The sequence below is a fragment of the Lissotriton vulgaris genome, chromosome 8 (genome assembly GCF_964263255.1).
Source record: "Lissotriton vulgaris chromosome 8, aLisVul1.2, whole genome shotgun sequence".
Lineage (NCBI taxonomy): Eukaryota > Metazoa > Chordata > Amphibia > Caudata > Salamandridae > Lissotriton > Lissotriton vulgaris.
This window is the reverse complement of record NC_141696.1, coordinates 847,133,734-847,150,169: the sequence shown is the minus strand read 5'-3', so window position 1 is coordinate 847,150,169 and position 16,436 is coordinate 847,133,734. Positions and strand designations below refer to the sequence as shown.

Genomic DNA, 16,436 nt, shown 5'->3' with positions numbered 1-16,436 from the left:
CTGTCCAGGTTTTCAGAACAACATTGTTAGAAATTGGGTTGTTGTTTGACTGGGTTGTGAGCCTTGGTGAAGCGACAGCCACTGTATCTTGAAAGTGAACTTGGGTAGTTTGGAACAAAAAGCAGTCAGGCTTAACTTAGAGGCAATGTGTAAAGTATTTATGCAGCACACAAACATTAATAAAGTGAAAACACAGCAAAAGTAAAATTCAAGACCAATGTAGAAAAATAGAGTACATATTAATAAACCATTTGACACCAAAATTACAAACATCTATCAGTAGAACCCGGAGTTATGAATTTTTAAAGTTTTTTGTAAAAAAGTGCATCCAAAGGTTCAATTTGCCAACTGCGGATATCTAGTCGCGCGAGGCTGGATCAGAGTAAAAAAATATGGATGACCTCAATGAAGCGTGGTTCAGACACAAGAATTGGATTGGGCCTGGTCAGCGCTTGCCTCAGAACTTAGAAGAATTTCTGAGAAAAATGTTCTGCAAAGGTAAAGTTCAGCGGGGCAAGACTGCAGGAGGTGTGGGAGGAGAGAGCTTCATCGTTGTTATGACCTTGGGTCGAAGCCGCAGTGAAGATTTCTACTTTGGACTCAGTCATCGAATGGAAGATGAAAAATCTCCAGTGGGATAATGCAGCCTAGGCTGGTTCCACAAGGTCATATACCCCTTTGGTAAAGGACTGCTGAAAAGGATTTGCTGCTGCGGAGAAGAACGTAGTGGGAGAAGCTTCAAAGTAAATATGACCATCAATGCACCTCTGGTGGACAGGTGAGCATTCTGGTCCAGGATTCATCCTGGTTCTCAGAGCACTTTTGGACCAAAATTTGTCTAAGTTCTCATTTTTGCTTTTTGGTGCTTTGATCTTATAGACACTAGTTTTTACTAAAAGCTTTGAAAATTCATAACTCCGGTTCTACTAACTGGAATTTCGTCATTTTGTTGTCAAATTATTTATTAAAATGTACTCTTTTTTTATGGGTTTTAGATTTTTCTTGTATCATGTTTTCACTTCATTACTGTTAGTGGGCGACATTAATACTTTACACTTTACCTCTACGTTAGGCCTGACTGCTTTTGTGCCAACCTACCCAAGGTAATATTTACCCACAGGTAAAATTAGTGACTTTTTGTGGTTCACCCTGCAAGAGACTGTAGTTATCACTTGACCATGGCTCACATTCTAGTCAAAGAACAACCCAATTTCTAATATTGCTGGCAAAAATTATTTTATTTCTTTTTTTAATATTTTTTATGTATCTTCCCCGACGTCATGGTGGGAGTCTCACCGTAACAGAATGACCAAAGCAGTATTATAGAGAAGAAAAACTGCATAGAGAATCCCATAGGGAATGAATAATTTGGTAATCAGACCTCCTTATTGTTTGGTCCATAAATCAGCCAATCAGCAGAAAGCCCTGACATCACACTCCCCAGCAGAGCTCTCCTACCTCAGATTTCCAGCCCTAAGTGAGAGACTTGGATGTACCCAGAGGTAAAAAGTTCTACCTGAGAAACAGGGAGGTGGGCGGGCGCATGTGAATCTATGAAAGATAATACTGGAGAACCATAGTGTACAGGTAAGTAACTAGTTTCTTCTCCAGTATTGAATCTTTCATAGATTCACATGCTTGTATCAGAGTAGCAAGTAGTACAACATTCTCACAGCGTTTCCAGGATAGAACCCCAGAACTCTGGGCTCTGCTCCTAAATGTTGTGATGCCTTGGATGGAAAAATCCTGAAGAATGTACAAACTGAAAACCAGTTTTTGTTTGCATAGCATCAGCAGCAACACTTGAGTCAGCTTTGTGTGAAGCCGCCATCTTGATCCAATCAATACCGTCCCCTTGCACACATTCAGGGACCAGGCCGCAGGACGTGTCTTCAGGTCACACGGATTGTGGGGCAAGGTGCAGAATGGAAGAGTCACCAAAAGGCAAAAAGTTCTGCCGGACCCCTGGACCAAGCAACATACCATATCCACAGTCCTTCCTACAGCCTCTGCCTTCCTTCTTACCTAGTTATGGTTCTTTCACTCCCACTCCAGGCTTTTAGTCTGTGGATGGAAAACCATGAACCTACACTCACCTATGAAAATCTTACTATTGATGCTTGACTGAGGCCAAGGAGATCAGAGTGCATGTCTGTGTAAGGTGATGTACCTCTGGGGAGACAAGGTCCAGAATGGAAGAGTCGCTGTATCGCAAGAGTGGGTGAAATTCCGCCGGATGGCGGGTGAGACGCTGTAATAGCAAGAGCAGGCGCAACTCAGCTGGCTGAGAGAGACTTGGGGAGGGGGCAGGAGCCAAGCGCCCCCTCCCAGTCTGCGCCACCACACCGCCCCTCGGGGGCCTCCGTCAAGCGGTTCAGGGAGGCACAGCAGGCAGCTGTTCTTCAGATCAGTGGCTCTCACCGGCAAGGCTCCTCTCCTTTAGCAGCGATCGTTGGCACTGTGGTTGCGGCCGGAGGCCCCGCCTAGTCAACGCCCCGGCCTCTCCATGTCGTAGGCCACAAGAGTGGGCGCAACTCTGCTGGCCGAGCGAGATATACCGTCCCCCTGCACACATTCAGGGACCAGGCCGCCTTGCGAGGGCACCGCAGGACGAGTCTTCATGTCATGATCCACTAACCCATGCCCCCTTTGCGCAGTGGCAAAGAGATGTTTGCCCCTTCTGAAAACCCACCCCTGTCCCGTGCACCCAGCACGCCAAAGTATATGTAATGTGTGTTAGTGCAGAAACGTTTTTGTCACAGTATTCATGAGTAACCAATGACCTTGTTCATTATTCTTATTTTAGGGAACTTGGTTAATCGTATCATGTATTTCAGGAATAGGATAAACGTTATTTTCCAAGCTCTGTTGTAGTGGTTCGCTCTGTTTTGGTTGTTCGGAATATCGGGGAAGGTCTGCTGTCAAGACGGGGCTGTTGACGCACACGCAAGCAGGTAAACGGTGCGCGATGCGTCCTCTTCGCCCGGGCGTGGCTCAACTATAAAAAGCCACACCCAGGACTTCTCGATGCTTCGTCTTCCGCCACGCTCCAGAGGACAACGCACCTGAAGCGCTCTCTGACCATGGACGACCGCAGCAACTCGGAAAGCTCCCGAAGGTCTTCTTGATTTCCGCTTGGAGTTCAGCGCACATCCCTGCAGAAAGGAAAAGAAAAGCTAAGTGAAAAATCTTTCTACTTTTAAATTAAGGCGCCCAACGCAAGCAAGCAGCAAATATTTAAAAGACTCGAACTTACCTGGCAATACTGCAGTGACTTTTGAAGCGTTCAGGAAGGGGACATTTTTACATCCTGAAAGAAAGTAATCAAAGCTTTGAGAAGAATATCAAAGTATTTGGTGATTGAAGAACTATAGTTTGAATGTCGTGATTTGCAGATTGTATTTTCTTGTATAATATTGTTCCCATCTAGGAGGTGAAGGCGAGAAGGGATATCACAGAGTTGTATAAGTAAGTGATATGCACAAAGAGAAGGGGGAGAGTTAGAGAGTTAAAAGAGAAGTAAAAGTGAACAGAGTAACTTATTCATGCGTGATTGTTTTTCCTAGGAGAAAGAACAGATTTCTCCTTTTGAAAATTCAACTCCTCAACTTCAAGAGTCCACATCACTTCACCCCTCGACGACGACACGGACGCGACGCCTAGATACTTATTGTCGCAGGTAGGCCTTTTACAAGTTTAACAAGAAGTCTGCTTAGAGAAGTGCAAGAAATAGGCGAGTGTTGGAAATAAGGATTTTAGTTACATAAGTTTCTTTGTTGCCTCGCAGGTCGACAACCCAGGAACCAGGTAGCGTCCAATATCCGGCCCTCCTCCCTATTTTCTATTTAATTACCTAGGTGTTCTACTATAAGTCACTAGGTGTTGCCTAGGAATTTGGGAAGTCGGTCCATAACGTCTCTGCGAAATCCAGCTACAAGCAACTCACAGGTAAGAGTGCTTGTAGTCCTGACAGAAGACGAAGCCCACGTTAATTATTTCGCCCAGACGTTATGGATGCTGCTGATCAGATTTCTCTGCAAGACATCGCCAATATGTTAACTGCTATACAGGAAGAAAGTGTAGCCCTTCGTAGGGATGTTACAGTAATTCAGCATAATATACAATCCGGACCCAGTACCTGGAGTTTTTCCCCTAGTCAAAAATCAGTTTTGAAACCAGCTACCTTTCAACCTGGGTTTCAAACCCTACATTCAAGCACTGATTCTTCTACAACCCCAACTCAGATTCAAGTAGTAACACCTGTGCCTGTACCTTTAGCACCTCCAGAAAGATTTTATGGGGATAATAATAAGTTTTCCATCTTTATGAACCAATGTCAGCTACATTTCATCGCAAAACCAATTGCGTTTCCGGACGATTCTTCCAAGATAGCGTTTATTTTATCCTATTTAGGTGGTGATGCGGCTCAATGGTCTGTGCCTATAGTTGAGCGAAATGACCCAATTCTTTATGACCTTAGACGATTTAAGAACACCATGAGAAAACTGTTTGCCAAACATGTTTTTGTTCAATCTTCTGACCATGAACTTTTACATTTAAAACAGGGCTCTTCCGATCTTTTACATTACATATCACAGTTTAACAAACTAGTGATTGAAGCACGCTGGCCAGAGGATAAGCGAGTGTCAATCTTTTATAAAGGGCTAAAGGATGAGCTTAAAGACATGGTCACACAAATCCTGGATCCACCAGATGATATAGAGGATTTCATAGATTTGGTAGTAAAATTGAACCATCGGTTATCTGAACGAAGAGGGGAGAAAGGAAAATCAGACCACAACAAAGTGTTGTCTTTCAAGGACAGAATCAGTAGTGTAAAATCAGACACTTCACCTAAGTTGGATTTTGGAGAACCTATGCAGATAGGAACCATAAAAGGACCATTAAGTAAGGAAGAAAAGGACAAAAGGAGAAAACTTAATCAGTGTCTTTACTGTGGAAAGTCTGGGCATTTCGTTAAAGAGTGTCCAGTTCGTCCAACTAAACCTAAAATCAAAAGCTCTGAGGTAGGTCTAGTTCAGCAGTCGGAAAACTAGTTAGCTCGGCTAATCAAGAGGTCAGATTGTCGAGTATGTTATCTAGCTTGGCCTCCGTCACTCCTGTAATTACATCCCATCATCTTAGTATAAAAATTTCCTTACAGTCAGTACTAAATAAAGGTAAGGTTTGGACGGTTGATGCTTTAATCGATTCTGGAGCTACGGGGAATTTTATTGATACCTGTTTCCTGAAAGATTTAAAATTTAAGACTGAGTCAAAAGAAAATCCCGAAGTAGTCAAAGCCGTGGATGGTAAAGAATTATCATCTGGGCTAATTCACTTCAATACGGAAATGCTCTTAATGACTTGTTTAAACAAACATGAAGAAAAAATCACTTTTGATGTAATTGATGCCCCCCAATTTCGTTTAATCTTAGGCGTACCCTGGTTGATAAAACATAACCCAAAGATTGACTGGGTTAAGAAGACAGTGTTATTTGATTCCGAATTTTGTCAATCTTCTTGTTGGGTATCCTCAGAATCTGAATGGGTGGTTCAAGGCAGTAATTTCCCTTTGAACTCAAAAAGCATTCTGTTATTGGAAGGAGTTCCAAAAGAGTACGCGGATTTATATGATGTGTTCGACAAAAAAAAGGCTAATACATTACCACCTCATCGGGACTTTGATTGTCGAATAGACCTTGTGCCTGGAGCTACTCTACCTTGTAGCAGGATCTATGCTCTCACCGAGAAGGAAAACGAACATTTGAGAGAATATTTGGATGAATATTTGGCCAATGGTTTTATTCGCCATTCAAAATCTCCAGTGTCATCCCCCCTCTTTTTTATTCCTAAAAAGGGGGGAGAGTTGCGAATTTGTATCGACTATCGAGCCTTGAACAATGTCACCATCAAAAACAGGTATCCTCTTCCATTGATTCCCACTCTTCTAGACCAACTGAAGGATGCCACAATTTATACGAAATTGGACTCACGAGGTGCCTACCACTTGGTAAGAGTCAGAAGTGGTGATGAATGGAAAACAGCCTTTCGTACTAAGTTTGGTTTATATGAGTACCAGGTTATGCCATTCGGACTCTGCAATGCACCTGCAGCGTTCCAATTTTTTATAAATGAGGTATTGCGAGAATTTTTGGACGTTTGCTGTATAGTGTATATTGATGATATACTCATCTATTCAAAAGAAACCACGGAACATGTAAAACAAGTAAGAGCTATTCTTCGAAAACTACTTGACAATTCCTTATATATTAAACTCGAGAAGAGTATTTTCCATACCACTCGAGTAGAATTTCTAGGATATATCTTAAGCCCCAATGGAATCGAAATGGATCCAAAGAAAATCCAAGCAGTTCTGGACTGGTCTAGTCCCTCCTCAGTAAAACAAGTCCAGAGCTTTCTTGGATTTGCTAATTTTTATAGACGGTTCATTTGTAATTTTTCTCACATGATCACTCCAATAACTAGACTGTTAAGAAAGAACATTAAGTTCGAATGGAATAAGGAAGCTGAGGAGGCCTTTCAAGATCTTAAGAAACAATTTACCACAGCACCAGTGTTAATGCATCCAGATCCTTCTCAACCCTTCATAGTAGAAGCGGATGCTTCTCAACTTGCTATAGGAGGTATTTTATCTCAAAGGCATAAGGAAACTGGACAGATGCATCCAATCGCATTTTATTCAAGAAAACTTACTCCAACCGAGCAAAATTATGCCATTGCGGACAAGGAATTGCTGGCCATAAAAGCAGTTTTCGAAGAATGGCGTCATTATTTGTTAGGGGTTAGGCACCCTGTGACGATTTATACTGATCATAGAAACTTGCAATTTTTGCGTTCGGTAAAAGCCTTAACTGCCAGACAACTAAGATGGACATTGTTTTTTAACGATTACAATTTCATAATTACTTATCGACCCGGAAAAGAAAATTTGAAAGCTGATGCTCTGTCTCGCATAGGAATTTCTGAAGATAAAGATAGCATCCTAGGAGAAGTTCAGCCAGTGTTATCTGAATCTTGTTTTAAAATAGGTGTGATTGTATCCGAGGTAATGAATGACATAAAAGAAAAGATACAAGAAAAAACAATGGAAGAATGGCATGATTTGTATCCTCTGTTACAAATTAAGGACAATCTCTTGTACATGAATGACCAAATGTTTGTACCCACACAAGAGTTGCAGGAAAAAGTGATGCAATCACATCATGACACTTTGATGTCGGCTCATCCAGGAGTTGCCAAGACTTGCCAGTTGATAAAAAGAAAATTTTGGTGGCCTACTTTGTTAAACGATGTTAAATCTTACGTTGAAACCTGTGAAATTTGTTCACAAAATAAAACATTACATCAGGCTCCCAGTGGTCTTTTACTTCCCCTCCCAATTCCACCTCAACCGTGGCACACATTATCACTTGATTTCATTGTGGAACTTCCTAAAACTAAAGAAGGTTATACTACCATTCTAACTGTAGTAGATCATTTTACTCGCATGGCTCATTTTGTCCCATTAAAAAAAATACCTTCAGCCAGAGAGTTAACTCACGTCTTCTCTAACGAAATTATTCGTTTGCACGGCATTCCTTCAGTAATCATTTCCGACAGAGGCCCTCAGTTCATATCGCATTTTTGGCAAAACTTAGGAAAAACTTTAGGCATGGACATACGTACTTCTTCTGGTTATCATCCCCAAACGGATGGGTTAACGGAGAGAACTAATCAAACTATCGAACAATTCTTACGTTGTGCGTTAGTAGAAGAAGAAAGAGAATGGTCAGATATACTTTGGGTACTAGAGTTTGCCTATAATAATATGGATAATTCCTCTACTACTTTTTCACCCTTTTTTAGTACTTATGGATTCCACCCCAGAAACATTCCAGATTCTGTACTAATTCCATCTGATATGCCATCTTTAGAAGATCATATCAAGAAGATAAACCACACTCAAGAACTGGCTCAGTATCATTTAGCAAAAGCAAAAGAAAAGCAAAAGGAAAATTCAGATTTGCATAGAAAACCCCCACCTAAATATTCAATAGGAGATAAAGTGTGGTTATCTACAAAAAATTTAAAGATACGAACTTGCAAAAAATTCTGTCCCAAATTTATCGGACCATTTTCTATCGAAAAAATAATAAATCCAGTCAGTGTAAGGTTAAGTTTACCAAACCGGTATAAATTTCATTCGGTATTTCATGTGTCACTAATCAAACCTTGTGATCCAAGAACAAGATTTAAGGACAAACCCGCAAGCATCCAGGTAGATGGTGTCCCTGAATTTGAGGTTCAAAAGATTGTGGATTCAAAAAGAGTTCAAGGTAAATTGTTTTATCTAATTCATTGGAAGGGCTATGGTCCTGAAGAACGAACATGGGTGCCTTTATCACATTTGCAGAATGCTCCTCAATGCTTGAAACGTTTTCATCTGCAAAATCCAGCTAAACCTAGACCTGTTCCTCAGATTTTGGGAGGGCTCTTGAGAGGGGAGTACTGTCATGATCCACTAACCCATGCCCCCTTTGCGCAGTGGCAAAGAGATGTTTGCCCCTTCTGAAAACCCACCCCTGTCCCGTGCACCCAGCACGCCAAAGTATATGTAATGTGTGTTAGTGCAGAAACGTTTTTGTCACAGTATTCATGAGTAACCAATGACCTTGTTCATTATTCTTATTTTAGGGAACTTGGTTAATCGTATCATGTATTTCAGGAATAGGATAAACGTTATTTTCCAAGCTCTGTTGTAGTGGTTCGCTCTGTTTTGGTTGTTCGGAATATCGGGGAAGGTCTGCTGTCAAGACGGGGCTGTTGACGCACACGCACGCAGGTAAACGGTGCGCGATGCGTCCTCTTCGCCCGGGCGTGGCTCAACTATAAAAAGCCACACCCAGGACTTCTCGATGCTTCGTCTTCCGCCACGCTCCAGAGGACAACGCACCTGAAGCGCTCTCTGACCCTGGACGACCGCAGCAACTCGGAAAGCTCCCGAAGGTCTTCTTGATTTCCGCTTGGAGTTCAGCGCACATCCCTGCAGAAAGGAAAAGAAAAGCTAAGTGAAAAATCTTTCTACTTTTAAATTAAGGCGCCCAACGCAAGCAAGCAGCAAATATTTAAAAGACTCGAACTTACCTGGCAATACTGCAGTGACTTTTGAACGTTCAGGAAGGGGACATTTTTACATCCTGAAAGAAAGTAATCAAAGCTTTGAGAAGAATATCAAAGTATTTGGTGATTGAAGAACTATAGTTTGAATGTCGTGATTTGCAGATTGTATTTTCTTGTATAATATTGTTCCCATCTAGGAGGTGAAGGCGAGAAGGGATATCACAGAGTTGTATAAGTAAGTGATATGCACAAAGAGAAGGGGGAGAGTTAGAGAGTTAAAAGAGAAGTAAAAGTGAACAGAGTAACTTATTCATGCGTGATTGTTTTTCCTAGGAGAAAGAACAGATTTCTCCTTTTGAAAATTCAACTCCTCAACTTCAAGAGTCCACATCACTTCACCCCTCGACGACGACACGGACGCGACGCCTAGATACTTATTGTCGCAGGTAGGCCTTTTACAAGTTTAACAAGAAGTCTGCTTAGAGAAGTGCAAGAAATAGGCGAGTGTTGGAAATAAGGATTTTAGTTACATAAGTTTCTTTGTTGCCTCGCAGGTCGACAACCCAGGAACCAGGTAGCGTCCAATATCCGGCCCTCCTCCCTATTTTCTATTTAATTACCTAGGTGTTCTACTATAAGTCACTAGGTGTTGCCTAGGACTTTGGGAAGTCGGTCCATAACGTCTCTGCGAAATCCAGCTACAAGCAACTCACAGGTAAGAGTGCTTGTAGTCCTGACACTTCAGGTCAAACGGATTGTGGGACAAGGTCCAGAATGGAAGAGTCGCTGTATCGCAAGAGTGGGTGAAATTTAGCTGGATGGCGGGTGAGACGCTGTAATAGCAAGAGCAGGCGCAACTCAGCTGGCCGAGAGAGACTTGGGGAGGGGGTGGGAGCTAAGCGCCCCCTCCCAGTCCGCGCCACCACACCGCCCCTGGGGGGCCTCTGTCAAGCGGTTCAGGGAGGAACCACAGGCAGCCGTTCTTCAGATCAGTGGCTCTCACCGGCAAGGCTCCCCTCCGTCAGCAGCAATCGTTGGCGCTGTGGTTGCGGCCAGAGGCCCCGCCTAGTCAACGCCCCGGCCTCTCCATGTCGTAGGCCGCAAGAGTAATCGCAACTCAGCTGGCCGAGCGAGACTTGGGGAGGGGGCAGGAGCCAAGCGCCCCTTCCCAGTCCGCGGCACTACACCGCCCTTCGGGGGCGTCCGTCAAGCGGCTCAGTGAGGCACCGCAGGCAGCGGTTCTTCAGATCACAACAGAGTCTCATGCTCGATCGATTGAGCTGGCTGAATCAGGCAACAAGAAGGTGTGGGGGGGCACCTCTTGCTCAACCACCACATGAGGAGGTGGTACTCTCTTCCTAGGAGGTGGTGGTGGTGGTGGTGGGGATGCACCAGCTGAAGCTACAACACTTGCTATTGCTAAGTGATGATAAAAGGTCTTCCTCTCACAAAGATGAAAGTCAGAGTGAGGAAACAAGGAGGGGTTTTCATCATTTGGGACAAAAAATAGTTCTCAACCAATGAAAAGTGTTATTTTTAGGTCACATGACCTAGCCTTACATCATTAGGAACCCAAAAGTGAAATGAACCAATGAAAAGTTTTATTAACAAGTCACATGACCTGTTATGCTTATGTTACGCGCTCCGCGCCGCGCCGGTCGCTGCTTTTCGTGCCTCGCGCACCGGAGCACTTCCGGGTGCGCTAACGCGGCGCGTCATATGACAGAAGGGACAGGCAACAAGAACCATCAGTCAAAGAGGGGAGGGCAAGTTCTTCTCTACCGGGTCACGTTGGGGCTCCACCGGAACTGATCGAATTGGTAGTCTACAGTGTTTCTGGATGTTTCAGACTGAAGCCGGCGTCAGCATGAGAGCATTCCGTGGTACGTCGTGGCTATTCCGCGAACAATCATGGCAGTCGCTCCCCACCGGAAGTCTGCGGGAGTCGGGGGCCCCGATGACTCTTGTAGAATCTTCAAGGCTGAGGGGACGCTTTTGGAATGGGGCCCATGCCCTAGCAGTCAAGCGTCCGAGTTCCAGGGTTGCCTAGAGCCATCCTAGCAGGCCAGGCCCAAGTCTGTGGAGCCAACCGCCATTTCCTGAGCTCCGTGGCAGCCGCCTCTCGCTGTACTGCAAGAGTGGGTGCAATTCATCCGGATGGCGGGTGAGACGCTGTAATAACAAGAGCAGGCGCAATTCAGCTGGCCGAGCGAGGCCCTGTGCCGCAGGAGCGGGCGCAACTCAGGTGGCTGAGTGAAGCGCTGGGGTGTAGCTGAGAAACCTCCACCTGGGGAGGTGGGGGAGGCTCGTTCGCGCCGCCTCTCCCTTCCAGTGCACCCCACGCCGTCAAGCGTCCGAGTTCCAGGGTTGCCCAGAGCAATCCTTGCAGGCCAGGCCCAAGTCTGTGGAGCCGACCGCCATTTCCTAAGCTCCGTGGCAGCCGCCTGTCGCTGTACTGCATGAGTGGGTGCAATTCATCCGGATGGCGGGTGAGACGCTGTAATAACAAGAGCAGGCGCAATTCAGCTGGCCGAGCGAGGCCCTGTGCCGCAGGAGCGGGCGCAACTCAGGTGGCGGAGTGAAGCGCTGGGGTGTAGCTGAGAAACCTCCACCTGGGGAGGTGGGGGAGGCTCGTTCGCGCCGCCTCTCCCTTCCAGTGCACCCCACGACGTCTCCTGGCGCAGGTATATGTGATGGTTGGACCAGGGCACCGCAGGACGTGTCTTCAGGTCAAACGGATTGTGGGACAAGGTCCAGAATGGAAGAGTCACCAAAAGGTAACAAGTTCCGCCTGACCCCGGGAGCCGACCGCCTATGTCGGGGGCGATCTCAGACCACACCAGGGCAACAAGACTTGGGGATGGGGCAGGAGTCAAGCGCCCCCTCCGAGTCCGCGCCACCACACCGCCCCTCGGGGTACTCCGTCAAGCGGCTCAGGGAGGCACCACAGGCAGCGGTTCTTCAGATCAGTGGCTGTCAGCAGCGATCGTTGGCGCTGTGGTTGCGGCCGGAGGCCCCGCCTAGTCAACGCCCCGGCCTCTCCATCTCGTAGGCCGCAGAGTAGTCGGGGAGAAATCCCGGGAACGGCGGCATGCATTTGGATCGATTTTGCAGCAGGCTGCCATGTAAATAGTTATTTAATAAAACGTTTTACCCTGTTACTTTGCTGGTGTGTTGTATAGATTTATAATATTTGCATAGGGTTTGTCGTTGTTTTGGGCGGGGTGGGCGGCGGAGCCGAGCTGTCTTGCAGCCATCATGGCGTCGAGCTCAGTTCCTCTCACTAGTTTCATATTTCTCATGAGGGGTTGTTCCTAATGTTTCTATTTTAGCGAGGTCAAAAAGAGATCCCATTAGTGGCCTACTGATTTTGCTTGATTCCTTTTGTTGTTTCTAACGATTTTTCACTATCTGCAAATACTAAACAGAGTATTGCGACTCTGTGCTTGTTTGTAAATAGAGAATGAACCAAAGAGAACCATTTCTAAAACAGTAAATGCTTGGATAACAATCAATCAAATGGAGAGGGAAGCAGGCACGACGGATTACAACGGGGGCAAAGGCCTGCGTTACCTACCCTTCACTATCTGCAATGAGAGAATACTCCTAAAAGAAAAGAGGGGGGGAGGGGGGGCAGCGTTCAAAGCACATCAGCGTGCATAGACACGAAAATGTTTTTACCTACCACGTACTTGACATTTTAAAGCTTTTGATATTTGCTATTAAAAAACCATTGAAATTCACTGAAAAAACCATAGGTTATAGACCATATATAGTTAGGAATTAGCATTTACAAAACCTTGAAAATTCACTGAAAAAACCATGGGTTATATACCATATATAGTTAGGAATTAGCATTTACCAAACTTTATTTTACTCACACAAAACCATTGAAATTCCATATATAGTTAGTTGCACTAACTATATATCGCGCACCCGCAATCCACTGCTGATGATGTCACATATTACATCATTCATGACATGGTCAGTGACATCACTGATGACGTTTCCCAAATCTTAAAAGTTCTCAATGCACAACTCCAGACGCGTTTCGAGAACTCCTGTTCCCTTTGTCAGTGGTTCAGTGCTCGACTGCTAAAGTTCCTCTCTTGCTTCAATGCACTTAATAAGTCCTGCCCTTTAGGGTGTGGCTCCTGGCATCTTGGGACTTGTAGTGCTTAGCAGTAAAACTCATTGTGAGTGAAAGGAGCATTTAACACTTTGTTCATCATTGTTTCCGCAAGTGGGTGGAAGGGGTTGCACATCTCAGCACCTTACTTTGCTTTTCCACGAAGTCCGGAATATTTGCATCCATTTCGCGCTGCATCCTGCTTGGAGCAGCGCTGGTCTGCCATTCAGGCAGCGGGATCCTCTCGCAGCCGGACAAAGCCGCAAACATTAATTCGAAAAGGTTGCCCCTGTGAGTGAATCCACTACGCAAATTTTCTTGCTTCCATTTTAATGAACTTCGCCTGCTTGTAAAATGCAGCGTGTTTCCCACTTCTTAAAAGTTCTCAATGCACAACTCCAGACGCGTTTCGAGAACTCCTGTTCCCTTTGTCAGTGGTTCTGTGCTCGACTGCTAAAGTTCCTCTCTTGCTTCAATGCAATTAATAAGTCCTGCCCTTTAGGGCGTGGCTCCTGGCATCTTGGGACTTGTAGTGCTTAGCAGTAAAACTCATCGTGAGTGAAAGGAGCATTTAACACTTTGTTCATCATTGTTTCCCCAAGTGGGTGGAAGGGGTTGCACATCTCAGCATCTTACTTCATGCTATTCATTGACTGTCCCCGTCTCCCCAAAGGCTATTTAACTAGTGTTCAAGTAAATAGAAGAGAACATTAAATGTCTACCTGGTGTCTATGTGCCCACCATTGTTTTTGAGATCTGGCTTCACAGCGCAACTGTCTGCATGACATATTGTTGTCAATTCCTTGTATATAGGCAACCAAGGTACTTGTTTCTTATGTGAAAAATAAAAAATAAAACAATGTTTGGTATTTATGGCTATGAGAGGGGGTCTTCCTTATTTGGAAGTATTGCCCTCATACACCCATATGGGTTTAATGCTTGATCTCGGACTTTGCTCCTCGTGGGGCCGGCACTGCAATGCCCCACAGGCCCTGCGAGAGGGCTCCTTGGCTTAGTTCTTTATGAATCAATTATGGTGGTGTATACAGGTGTGAGGAGCTAAATGTTGAGTGAAAGAAGTGATCTAAAATTACCTCTGGGAAGTCAAATTAAATTTTATTCAAGGTTCCTTTGGGAAGGTTAAAAACTCTTATGTTTATTGGATTCTAGAATATTGTTTTACCTATTGTATTTCATAGCCATCGATAAAATTACTTATTGTATGATTTTAAATTTCTAGGTATTTTTGATTTATAATACTGTTTTTTGTATTGTCTTTGTTTATGTATCTATGCAAAAACTAATAAAATATTTTGAACATAAAAAAAACAAAAAACTAAGGAGGTCATTAGGATCGTGGACGGACCTGCGTCCGTCCGCCACCCCCGAGGTAGAGGGACCGTCTGCATGGGCAGCGGCGGTCCCTCCATGCAAATTAGGATGTGACCCCCACCCTGGCGGTCACATCCCGTATCTTTAACCTTGCGGCGGGTGCTGCTTGAAGCAGCACCCGCCGCAAGTTTAAAAATGCATGTATTACATTTACATGCACAAAGCGACAGGCACCGCGCGGTGCCTGCCGCTTTGTTCTTGTAAATGCAGGGGGGTACCATAGGTATCCCCCATGTGCACCCCCCACCCCCTGACACCCTGGGGGCCCGCAACGGGCCCCCAAACTGAAAAGACAACATGCTTTTCCACAGCGGAAAAGCCGCCGTGGAAAAGCAATGCCTAGGCTAAAACCTCTCAAAACTAAAACTGGGTATATGGGACATGTAATGCAAGGGATACAATGACTGCTTCAAAATCCTTCTTGTAACATGGCTACCTTTAGTATAATTATTTACATCCACAAGTAATTACAACAGATCAATAAATACGCAAAGTCTTCTTCAAAGTAATCATGGTACCAAATAGACTGGTATGACAGGGAACCACTGTTAAAAGTCCTAGAGTTGTAATCGTTCAAGAAATTTGACAGTAACTTATTTTTCGCATTAGTTAATCCTAACACCGAAATATCAGAAATGATTCACATTTCATGCACTTCTGAGCTGTGAAAATATTGTTTACGAGGAAATGTGTTATGTTATGTTATGTTATGTTATGTTATGTTATGTGAAATCCAACTAATGCTGTCCTTGTTCTTCCCAGGTGGTGCTGTGCTCCTGGTGGAAAGCTTTCTGAATGAAGACAACAGTGGACCTCTGGTAGCCCAGCTCACGAGCTTGCTTATGTTGTTACGAACCGAAGGCAAAGAGAAAACTCCATCCGAATACACCAAGCTCCTGAAAGCAGCTGGGTTTAGAGATATTGAAGTCAAGATAACTGGAAAGTTATATGATGCAATATTGGCTAGAAAGTAACATGCTGTGTACTTACTTTGTATCACCCTAAGTGTAATGGGAGATCAGGCATGCTGTCTTAAATGCTGTCTTTAATGCCAGATTTTATGTGTGTGTTTTGCAGTTTATCTTGTGGTTTGTTCTGGATAATGCTTATAGATGTTATGCTTCCCCAGACACCCTGTATTCGTTTTGATGCACAAAGCATGTCTTGCTGTCTTAGATTGGGATTAGAATGTAAACAAATATCAAGTGTCAAAAGCTACTCCCAGGTAAACATGATATTCAATCGACTAATTTACTTCAACTTTTAAAATCATCTGTGAGATATGGCGTGACCATAACGCCAAGACTTACAGCCTCTGTGTTCTGTAACTCCATACGTGCTGTTCATCCTTTGATTCACCAACCTATGCACAGCCTGTTCCCCCCTCTCCTCAATGTACCCATCCTTTCCAACTGTGTATTTGTTTGGTTGCCACTGTATGCTTCTACCTATAAAAGTTTATTAAAATACTATGAACAAAAAAAATATATATATGCGTTTGCACTGATCTGCCTCCTTTAATGCCTTCATGATGGAAAGCATATCTTTCTATGAGAGAAATAAACTGTGTGCTAGAAAGTAAAACGCTTCTGCCACTTTGCGTAGTTTTCTTTCATGATAGTGCAGCACAAAACCTTGGTACATCTGGACCCCAGCTTTAAACTTGTCTGCGTTGTGTTCAATTACTTTACCAGCGCCAAGACGCCTCGGCAGTAGTGCGCTCTAAAAATACTTTCAGTCAGTCAGTCAGTATTCATTTGCAGGACCTTGGAATTGGTACCACCTGCACAGG

The 16,436-nt window shown here is 44.3% G+C and overlaps 1 protein-coding gene across 1 annotated transcript in view; it reads left to right on the top strand.

Annotated features, from left to right (window-relative positions):
* The window catches only part of LOC147698089 (acetylserotonin O-methyltransferase-like), a 684,409-nt gene extending 668,191 nt beyond the window's left edge, over positions 1-16,218 (top strand). The window contains exon 8 of the mRNA XM_086934767.1: positions 15,407-16,218. Coding sequence (XP_086790893.1) covers positions 15,407-15,618 — 212 coding nt within the window. The 3' untranslated portion in view covers positions 15,619-16,218. The remainder of the gene's footprint in view (positions 1-15,406) is intronic.
* The last annotated feature ends 218 nt before the right edge of the window (positions 16,219-16,436 follow it).